Below are 11,193 nucleotides of genomic sequence, written 5' to 3' on the forward strand. Positions count from 1 at the left end.
GAAACCAGTGGGCACATCCTTGGCATGGCTAAGCCTCCACTACCTGTGCTACCATTTCTATTCTTGTAGCTTCAGAATTATGAAACCCAAAAATCATTCTGGGTCACATTGGTGCCAGCTTTTATAAAACTCATACATTACATCATGCACCTAACTCATGTTTACTGATCATTTGTAAATATAACAGAAGCAAACGTACAGACTGAAGGTAAAGTAGGTAATCTGAGAAGAAGGTATTAGTACATGCCCATAACACAACTTGCTGTTAAATCTCTTTTGGATTACTGGCAGTATTGTCTGACTGAACAAACCCCCAGTTTTAATATCTAGTGCCATATTAAAGTTACATAAAAGAAACAACTTCATTCATAACAGCTGTTGCTAACACAGAGTTATATATTAAAAAGGAATCCTTCCTTTCTGTAATCCTTCCTTTCTGATACTAATGTCTCTATCTGTGTATGAAATCTGAACACAGAGTCCTGTTATTATGAGATCTCTGCTTTGCCGCCTATACGATTGTGACCCATTGTTCATATTCTATTTCCAGCTATTATATAGATATGCAGAATACAAGACACTCCCTGTGTAACCGAGAACTCAAGGCAGCTTTGGGCCAGGTTTTAGATATCTAAAGATGCAGATAGGCACCTCGTGGGATTTTCAAAAGCACCTACATGCTTAACTGCCATTGACTGGCACTATTGAAAAATCACACTAGGCACCCCTATGTACCTTACAATTTGGCCTGCTGTCCAGATTCTATAACAGAGAGTTAATTTACAAGACTAAGTCTTCTCCCGCTAATGTAAATAGGGTTTGTGTCATGGATTTTAATGAGAGTAGGATTGAAGCTCTTTGAGATTGCATAAAAATTTACCTAATCCTGAAATGGTGACATTTAAACTGGGAGAAACTATGTAATATAACAGAGTGGGTGCCATTAAAACTTGGATGTTTCCAACGCATAGTCAATTAATGTTCAGTGAAATTTACAGTATATCTCCTTATAACAGCAGGACACTTGAAGGGGATATTCACTGTCAGACTATCTTCCTAAATGTTTTATTTTCTTCGACATGAGGACATTGGAAATCACAGAGCTATTTAGATTGTAAATAAAAAATGAATTACTTACTTATAATTACAATAAGAATGACTGCACATACTACACCAAGGATGATCATCATCTATAAAGAGAGTTAAAGAAAGAAAAATGTGGTCTTTGCACTGTAAAAGGTCGCTCCTGGTTTTGTCTTTAGGTGGGCTGTTCACTCTGTCCCAGTGTTCTTAGTCCTTGCACAGACACCCTGTAATCAATTTTTATAGGCCCCAAATGTAGCATTTCCTAGAACCGAGACAATCTGAGAGAGAGCATCTGTTAAGATACAGACTAACATGTTTGCAGCTGTGTTTGCTGGCTGTGTTGTAGCCTAAGTTACAATGTGGCCAGTTAATATGGCTTCAGATGTATTCACCAGTATCTCAACAGGACTTTTAATCATGGTAAAATAACTGGATTAGCCAACATGATTGAAAAGCACATACTTTGTAAGAGTCAAGATGGGCCCTAATGTGTGACAGGAAGGAAGAGCCAACAATTGGTACTGGCCACTTCTCCTCCCGCTCTACTCCTCCTCTGACTCCTGAGTCTGGAAGCTTTCTTCACTTTACTTTCTTTTCAGGGGGAGCAGGGAGGACCTGGGGGGTCAGGGTAGGGGTCAGGATCCAGCCTTGGAGACAGCTGGTCTTACTTGGGAAGGAGGTGAATTGCCAGTAGCACCACAGGTTTCTAGGGGAGACAGAAATGAAGCCAGGCAACTGGGTTGGGGCTTGCACTGGGGAGGCATATAGATGGGTGTTTGGCATGGGTACAGGGAGAAGGAGGGCTGAGGGGTGGGGGTTGGAAAGGATGATACTGGAGTGGAGGAATAGGTGGTTTCAGGATGGGAAGGAAGAGGGGTCTTCCTTGTTCAAGGGAGAGGATGAGTCTGTTGAGGGGTAGGAGCAAGATTTTGCTGAATTCAATCTTTGCTTAGCCTTAATCTGGCCCTGTTGAAGAGATTCTCTTCTTCCTTTATTTCCTATGGTGGCCTGAGGAGGCCCTGGGTCTGGTGGCTTCCTCCTCCAGAAGCTTACCTCCATGAAGGAGAAAGAGGTTCATCAATCCCCACAAGGAGAGAAAGGCTCTTCCACCCCACTCCTCATGTATGCTATGCAGATACTGGCTTTGTGCATGTTTTCAAGTGTATTTTTATTGTGTTGGGACTGAGGTTTTTGCATGTTGTATCAATTTCTTCAGTTTTCGTGTCACATGCTCTCACACTTAGATTTTTATATTAAACAATTTTCCCCATAGAAACAGTTGGGTTTGAATTATGAGATGAGGGTGGGGTGGGAAATTCTTGCAAAAAAAAATCTAAAAACTTATGAAACCCCCAACTTTTAGAAAATGTTCTAGAGAGTTTGTGAAATCCAAAAGTTGGCTGGAGTTAAGATAGTAACTATTGACACTTAACAAGAGCTTTGGAAGGGATATAACTGCTCAAACTTCAGTATAGAAGCCAACTTCTAATTATTTGGGGGAAGTTAGAAAGAAACTTCCCCTTGGGAAAGCTTATTCCATAACTGCCTATTGCAGGGTTTCTTGTACCTTCTTCTGAAGCTGCCAGTGCTACACAGTTTCAGAGGCAGGATACTGGGCTAGATGGATCCCTGGATTGATTCTGTATTGTAATTCCTATGTTCACTCATTCCTGTCTCCAGAAATTGGTTGAAGCCTCATAATTACGATTCAAATTTCATATAGCACAAAGATCTGTGGTTCTCTGAGCCACAGTGTAGGTTAAGTCTATCTCTATTCAAAGTCACTATAGCTTCCAAAGACTATCCTATTGGTTTAAAGAGTAGCATATCTTACTTTTCAGCATTAAGAAAAAGGGTAATTTAAAGTCAACCTACTGTTACAAGGGCTCATTAAAACAAAGTGAAAGTAAACAATTAACATGTGGCAGATTTAACAAGAGATACCTATCCTCTTTACCTTGCAGTTTTTCCACCAGTATTTTCTCTTCAATTTGGCTGCACTAGTTTCAAACTGTGAGGCACCAGCTTGTAATGCATCTGCCCGGTTGTCAAGCTCTGAAAGCTTTTGGTCTCTTTCTAGAACCTTGTCTACATTCACTCGCATGATGTCCACCACCTGAAAAGATAACCTTCAGTTAGCACACTCCATACATGGCTGTATTGATAGGACTGACATATCATGGCGAGTGGGAAGGGTCCCTTTGCTATCAAGGTAAAAATTATGGCTTGCTGTTATATAGACAATTCCTCTATATCGGGGCTACTCAAGGGAGCCCTAGATAGACAGTAAGGTGCACATAATCATGCTGAGCTCAAGTGTCCTTACAGACTATAAAATACAAAGACATTAAAATGTACTCTAGTTATTTCCATTAAGTTTTTTAGAGGAACATGCACTGGTGCTTTAACACAGTCAGGGCCGGCTCTGGCTTTTTGGCCGCCCCAAGCAAAAAAAAAAAAAAAAAAAAAACGGGGCGGCCAGAACGGCAAAGCAAACCTGCGGCGCGGCCGTAGCGTGGGTGCAGGGGGACCAGCTGGGGGGGGAGGGAGAGGGAGCGGGCGGGAGAGAGAGAGAGAAGGGGGCGGCCAGGGCTACAGCAGGGGCTCTGCCACACGGCCCCTCCCGCTGCACCGCCTCCTGCCACCTGCCGCGAGGGCTCCGCTCCGATCGGCGGGGAGGGAAGGAAGAGGACTGCCATGTAGGGCGCTCTGGTTCTCCGCACCGCCGCCCCCTACAGGGCGGCCGGAGCGGAACAAGAACAAAAAAAAAAAAACAACAACAACCTGCGGTGCGGCTGGAGCGCGGGTGCAGGGGGACCGGCTGGGGGGGGGGGAGGGGGAGGCAGCGGGCGGGAGAGAGAGAGAGAGAAGGGGGCGGCCAGGGCTACAGCAGGGGCGCTGCCACGCGGCCCCTCCCGCTGCGCCACCTCCTGCCGCGAGGGCTCCGCTCCGGTCGCCTACAGGGCGGCCGGAGCGAAACAAGAACAAACAAAAAAAAAGTGGCCGTGCCGCCCTAGGATTGGGCAGAATGCCACCTCCAACAATCTGCCGCCCCAAGCACCAGCTTGCTCAGCTGGTGCCTGGAGCCAGCCCTGAACACAGTTAACTGCTTTGCTATTGTTACAGGAAACTGGCTGACGTACCTATCACGGAGCAGACACCAGCACATTTGCAGTATGTGCTAGCTCATAGTGCTGGTTAGGAACAGAAGCCTAAAACTATTGTTTTCACTGCTGATGACTTAACAATATAGTTGCTCTATCATAACTATAGAATTAGGCTTGATAAGAACTTATAGGAGCTACCACAACCTATGAGCTCCTTTTCAGACAAGATGATCTTCCAACTGTAGTCTGAAATCCTATTTGGTATTGGACGAGGGGAGAACATTTTGCATAGAAAAAACTCTTGTCTTTGTTAATTTCACCATGGAGACCAGCATAGGCCTGATGCCCAAAAGAGCATAGCTTGGAAGAGACACACAGAAGGTACTGGGAAAGGCACAGTAATTCAGTTATTTTATACATATTGAAATATATTTACATCGATTGGGCATTTTTAGCCAATTAATGCTTAAAAACAGAAATCCTGATCCAACTTCATCAACGGCTTATGTAGGCACAGCCTCTGTTGAAGTCAATAAAGTTGTGCCCACTTATGGCAGCAGTAAATGTGAGACTGGCTTGCAATTCTTTATAAATTATTAATACTGCAGACTATGTCAGTTGTACTTAATCTAATTCAATCTGTTCAGAAGAAGAATAATTAGCAGTAAAAAACTAGAGTCAAACACACACTTTGAACACAGTGAAACCCTACACGCTGGATTAGTTATAAGATGCATCTTGTATTTATGTACAAGAGAAAACAAAAGATAGTGGGTCCAGTCCTGCTCCCATTGAAGTCAAAAGCAAAAATCCCATTATCTTCCAGTGGGAGCAGAATTAAGCTCTAAGTGTGAAATCCTGGCCTCACTGAAGTCAGTGTGAGATTTCACGTCTACTTGCAAGTGAAGATTTGTTCCCGTCCTTGTGAAATGAAATGGCATTGTAGTAAAACCGTAGCTTCTCTGCTGGATTTCCATAGTGCAAGTGTTTGGTGCCACCTAAAGGATGCTTTGCCACAAGACACACTGAAACAAAAACATTTCCTAGGAAAAGACTGGAGTAAGTGGGCAAGATAAAAGTAAAGCATGATGAGTCAGATCCTCAGATGTGGAAATCAACACAGTTCCATTAAGTTCAAGGGATCTGGCTTGATACATATATCCTATTCCTGAAAATCCCAATCGAGTTTTGCCTCCTTGATTCTAGTCAGCCTGTGATTTAATCATTGACTGAGCTCCCCTCCCCCCCACATAAAACGTGAGTTCTGCCTGCTCCCTTATATGTCTCCTCTGGACAACCGACCTACACAACTTCTATCCCTCAAGTCTGAACTAACCATGGAAGTGAACCTGGACATTTCAAGTGCACCCTGGGATTGATGGTCACCTGCTGTCCACTTACCAGACTCACCAGGTAGTGACTTCCCTGACAATTGGCCTGATTCTGCCTCTCCATTCAAACTCCTCATCACTATGAAGCTGACTCCTGTAGGCCTGAGTTAAAACATATCAGAACTAAAGTGTGTCTCAGGCCACAAAGTTCAGAACCAGGTCTTCAGAATTTCAAAGGGTTCTAGGCTTTTGGTTTGGCCAGTCTATTATTGGGACCTATTTCCATTCTTCTGCTTGAAGAACCCCATTAGTGCGTTTGAAGTAGCTCCTTTTAAGAAATAAAATAATCACATTTCACCTCCCAAGGAGGGCCATTTGCTTTGATGCTGAGCCACGTAAATGCTCACAGCACCCTCATAATGCAGTCTACTTGGGTAGAGAAGTTTATTTTATGATTCTGACCAGAGGTAGGGTCCCACCAGAGGCTTAGACACAGTGGACTTGATTCTCTTCTCACTTTCCACAGTGAGAATGAGAAGTCACTCCAGTAAGGTAAATGCAATTACACTGTTGTAAAACCAATGAGAGAGAAGAATTGGGCCTAGCCTTTTCTGTAGCTGGATGCTATTCTGATCTCCCCCAAATATGAGCAGAGGAGCATCCAGGACATGAAGCTGAAGAAGGTTCTAAATGAGGCAAACTCTGTCTAAAATGTAACATTAATTGTATGTATAATGAGCAGCTCAGGTTAGATGATTTCTGTAAACATCTTTCCTATACTTGTTAGGTGCATTTGGAGACAATCCCAACACTAGTTGAATGGATATTATCTGGTGTTTGTACATCTGAATTGGCATTAAGGATCCACAGAGAGCAAGAGAGAGTTCTATACAACTAGTTGTTCCTAACAATGTGGTGTTCAGTTAGGTAATGGACCATGGCCTAGGAAGTCTTCAGCGTACTGTACTTAGTACACACATCTAAAGTCTGCACTACATAACTGGCCATACTGCAAGTCAGCAGCTCATCCATGATTAATCCCCAAGATTAGCAATCAAACCCCAAGATTAGCTGGATGGGTTGCACCCAGGATTAGCTTCACTAGTTCAGTGAATATGGTGGTAAATGAATGCTGGCATGATGAGTGTGACTGAGTGGGAATTTTCTGTAATATTTGTATGAATCATGGGAAAAGATTATTTACTCTTGGGCAGGCTATGACAAAGGTGTCAATGGCGCCTAGGTGTCCTGAGTTTGGCCCATATCATTGGGGAATCCATGAAGACAATAGCAAAGCCAAACCTTGGGATATTTGCTACCTAGCAACTAATGACCATGGATGGTTCACTCCCCTTCCCTGTAGGAAGCCTGCTGTGTTTGACCAACTGGAGAACAAAGGGCTGAGGAGGGGCCAGGTAGGACTGGCCTGGGAACTTGAACAAGAGGGTACACACTCAGAGCAAGAGCCATTGGGGACACACCACTTTAACAGCATGGTCCACTCTGATTAGCCCAGAGCCACTTTCTTTTCTCTATGCTAACCAAGGACTTTCTATGCTAGGTTCCTGTTGACTAATTAACCTTTCTGTTTTGACAACACTGCATAAAGGTCACTGAAGATGCTGTCGGAGATGTGCTGCTCCCTAAAATTTACCAATCTTTCTTAGAGGTCCACCTCAGTGAGACTCACTGAAAGGAGTTAATGGTGGGAAGCAGGACTGCTGAAGGCCCAGAAGTCAAGGCTACAGAGGCAGTGAAGCCATACGACTTACCCTCAAGGAAAAGTGAGACCCCAAGGTGGTCTGGCTCACTGAAGGGGTCCTCCCAGAAGCTGTTCCAAAGCAGGGGTCATAGCACTGATCCTGTGCATCCGTGACAAGGAGTAAGACTGTTAAGGGGAATTATCACCCCAGTGAAGAGGGAATCCATGCTGGAACCAGGTCTCATACTGAACAATCATTCAAAAAGTAGCTGGGGACTTCTTGGAGCTGTTGCTCTGTGGACATGCTCAACTGTTTGTCTTTGCCTGAATTTAGTTTTTAATAGTAACCAAATAAATTAAATAAAGCCCTTATTGCTAACTACAGCCCTGACCCTGGAAACTAACCCAGGCTTTCAGACACAGGATCCTTCCCACAAGGAATAGTTTGCAGGGGCAAGGCCTATGCCTTTATAATCCCAGAAAGGGTTTATATTTATATTGGCTATTTGCAAACAATGACAGAGGTAACATCTAAGTCACACTTGTTTTGTGAGCAGAGGTGTTAGGGGTATAAAGATTATGAATGAGCTCTTCTGCAATCTTCCTATTAAAACCCTTATCTCATGTAAATCTCATTCCATAGACGACGACCCCCCCGACTTCAGTTGAGTAAAGGTGGCAGGATCTTTAGCTGGGCAAACAGTCATTTAATCATCTTAAAAAATAAAATCTCAGCAGTGCCCCGGATGTGTGCAGCTCACCTCATCGACCTGAGCTTGTGTCTGCTGCAATCTTCTGTTACTGGTCACATTGGGTGGGGGAGGAGGCCCTCCTGCCCCAGGAATTGTGGAACCTCCGGCACCTTGGGTGGGAGCTGGGACTGACCTAAACCAGAAGCACAGAAAATCATTGAGCATGCCTTGAATTTCATTCACCTTCACTTTTCTACCAGTCCAAGGTGTGTATATGCACAGATACAGAGCAGAGTTTTCTAGCCTTCCATCAATTGTCAGTTACTGCTGGTGTCCAAAGTTAGGCACTTAACTCTGTACTTAGACACTAGGTGCCTGACTTTGGGGAACCAAGTTTGAAAATTGGGGCCTTCTGATTTCCGTCCAATTTCCCCCTTGTTTTCCCCATTAAACAGTTCCGATTCAGGCAAATCTACTGGAGTCAACAGGAATCCTGTGTGCCTTGGATAGGGCCCTTTGATTAGCTATCAATCATCTTTCTTCCCTGGCTGAGCAGTGGAAGTCAGGGAGGAGGAAATGCTGCTCAGAATGTCCATGGAATAATGCTTAACGGGCATCTTACCAAGCAGTCCAGTTAGCTTCTGTGCAATTCATTTCCATGTTTTCACTGGCCATAGTGTGCCCTGCTTGCAATGCAAGATACAGTCTAGCAAAGACCCTCTGAGGGGTTAGGCAGATACACTAAAGCTTTAGAAAACTCTCCCTTGGCAGCGAGGCTAAGTCCATTAGTTTGTCAACTGCAGAACTAGGCATCAAACAAACCACAGTAACAGTTCTGAATATGTGCTCCAGCAAGCATGTGTAGGTGGGGCCTAACTTCGTTACAATGGCTTAAAAATAAAAAAAAGACTTGAGGCTTGGTCTCTAAACCACCTTGCACCAGTGGCACAACTAGGTGAACTGAAACAGTAGATTCAACTCTTTATAAAATGGCTGGGTTTGCAGTATAAAGAGCAAAACGTGGGTGTGCCTAGTTCTATAAATCTGGCCCTAGGGTTCATAAATCCTCAATTCAAGTGATCTGATTGCAATCAATGCACTGGGGAGGGCAGTGACTCAGACTCTTATAAGCATTAGCTGTGTATAAAGTGAGAGAAAATACATGACATGCTAAGTTTCCCTTGGCTGTTTTGATTCTCTTTCCTCCCATCCTCTCCTGTTTTCTAATAGTGATTTAGAATAGTCCCTCCCTTCCTCCTCTCTTGTCCTGTGTTACCTTATCTTAATTTCTCAGCTTCCCCATCCCTGTCTCCTTCCTGACTCTTTACCACCAACCACCCATGATCCCATTCTCCATGCACATCCTCATCTGTCATTAGCCACTCCCATCCTGCATTACCCACTACAAATGCTCCCCACCAGCAACCCTTACCCGCATTCTTCACTTTCTGCTCATCATTCTCATTCTGACTACACCCACCGTCCAGTTCTCTCCCACTGTTATACTTTGCTTCACTATCGGCCCCTTCTGGGGGCCGATATGTCAAGCCGTAGACCTACATTTCTCCTTTTCTCTCAGGCTGGGAGGATTTTGCCCTGCAGCTAGGCCTACTGACTTAGGTTACAGCCCAGCTCAGCAGTATGGCCAATCACCAGCAGACAGAGCTTTGGAGGCAGGGAGCAGTTTCAGAGCTCCTTCCCTCCTCCAGCCACTGATCTAAATTAGTTGATGGAGTGAGCAGGAAGAGAGCTGATGTGCTCACTCAGCATGGCTCCTCCCCTCATCTTTGAGCTGCTGAGGGGAGATAGGGTTGAGAACCTACCCCCTGTACTCAGTGTTGTGAATGTAAAACCACCCTGGTGAATCAGAATGAAGCTGAGAATGAGCTAAGCAAGGAGATGCATCAAGAAAAAGGACAAATAACAGCAGAGGAGAAAGGGCTGGGAGGAAATTTAGGCTGAGGATTGTTTATGGCAAGGGGGAGGATCTCTGAGGAACACTGTAGTACTTAACCAGCCCAGCCTGGGCAGTATCAAACACCAACTGCCACTTCAGAGCAACAGACCTGGCTAAAATCGTTTGCCCAAGAGCACAGATTACAATGTGTGACAGAGCTAGAAATAGAACCCACATGTCCCACCTTACATACAAGACCAGCAAGGTCATCCTCAAAATTGCTTTTAAAAAACATTTCCTCAAGATGATCTGACAGATCCAATCTGTCCTGGTGATTGCACTTCAGCGGGCAAATCATCCCACTCGCCTGACAGGTCCTAATGATTTCACGCAGCCATTCCTCAAGCCCACACATCAAACCTGTGACTCTCTCCCTTTTCTGAAGGTTCCCCATCAATTCCTCCTGCAACAGAAATAAAATCTTCCAATAACTGCTGAGGAATCCCTGAACATTCGAATTGGGGACCCCCCCACAACTCCCACTCTTACATTCCCAATGCCTCCCCCACAACAACAGCCTGAGGGAGCACAGTGTCTCTCTGAATCCCTCCTTTCTACCAGGGCTTGATTAATGTTACTGGAATTACGTCCCCATCAGAAAACTGCCACAACACCTTGCATTTCATAGAGATGTGTTGATTCCTCAAATGCACCCTCAGTGTTGATTTGTCATCATTTTGTCAAGTCCAAGAGCCCCTCAGAAAGATTGTTTTTCACTTACTGAGATTAATGCTGCATATTACACTTCTTTTATTATGATAAATCATTTATCAAGCTTTGATTGAAAGGAAAGGGCTTGAGTCATATGATAAATAGCAAATCCTTTGCGAACTTCCCATCAGTTGCCATGAACACAAAAAGTCAGATTGTGAACTCATTTCACCAGCCTCAAATCAAAGCAACTCCAATGAAATCAGTGGGGGTACTCTGAATTTACACTGGTATAACAAAGATCAGAATCTGGACCATAATGTACAATTGATTCAAACAACACACCCTGTATGGATAGTGTTTGGGGCGGATGTTTTGGGATCCTACAGTTGAAATTGTAAAATATCATCATGGCTCTGGAGGAAAAGACCCTTTTCCCATCAACCCAACTACGCAATTTATGTGGAAAAATTGTGAGATACCCATTCGCTAGTTTAAAAAACACAATAACGCAGCCATCCCCTTGCTATATTTTGTTAAAATCTCTGAGGCTACAGAATGCTAATACATGGAAAGAGGTATTATTTAAACCAGCCACTTGCTTTGGCTAGTAAGGGTAACCTATAGAGGAGACAAGCTGGGTAGGGTTGCTACCCGTCCCCCACAC

The 11,193-nt window shown here is 44.2% G+C and overlaps 1 protein-coding gene across 1 annotated transcript; it reads right to left on the minus strand.

The window, feature by feature from the left end:
• Positions 1 to 1,130: 1,130 nt before the first annotated feature.
• LOC135884112 (vesicle-associated membrane protein 2-like) lies at positions 1,131 to 8,593 on the minus strand. Its single transcript, XM_065411405.1, has 4 exons — positions 8,541 to 8,593; positions 7,988 to 8,111; positions 3,044 to 3,202; positions 1,131 to 1,190 (listed from the first exon to the last, which is right to left on the minus strand). The coding sequence occupies exons 1-4, from the start codon at positions 8,591 to 8,593 to the stop codon at positions 1,131 to 1,133; spliced, it is 396 nt and encodes a 131-aa protein (XP_065267477.1).
• Positions 8,594 to 11,193: the final 2,600 nt, after the last annotated feature.

Source organism: Emys orbicularis, chromosome 9 (genome assembly GCF_028017835.1).
Source record: "Emys orbicularis isolate rEmyOrb1 chromosome 9, rEmyOrb1.hap1, whole genome shotgun sequence".
In the NCBI taxonomy this organism is placed as follows: Eukaryota; Metazoa; Chordata; order Testudines; family Emydidae; genus Emys; species Emys orbicularis.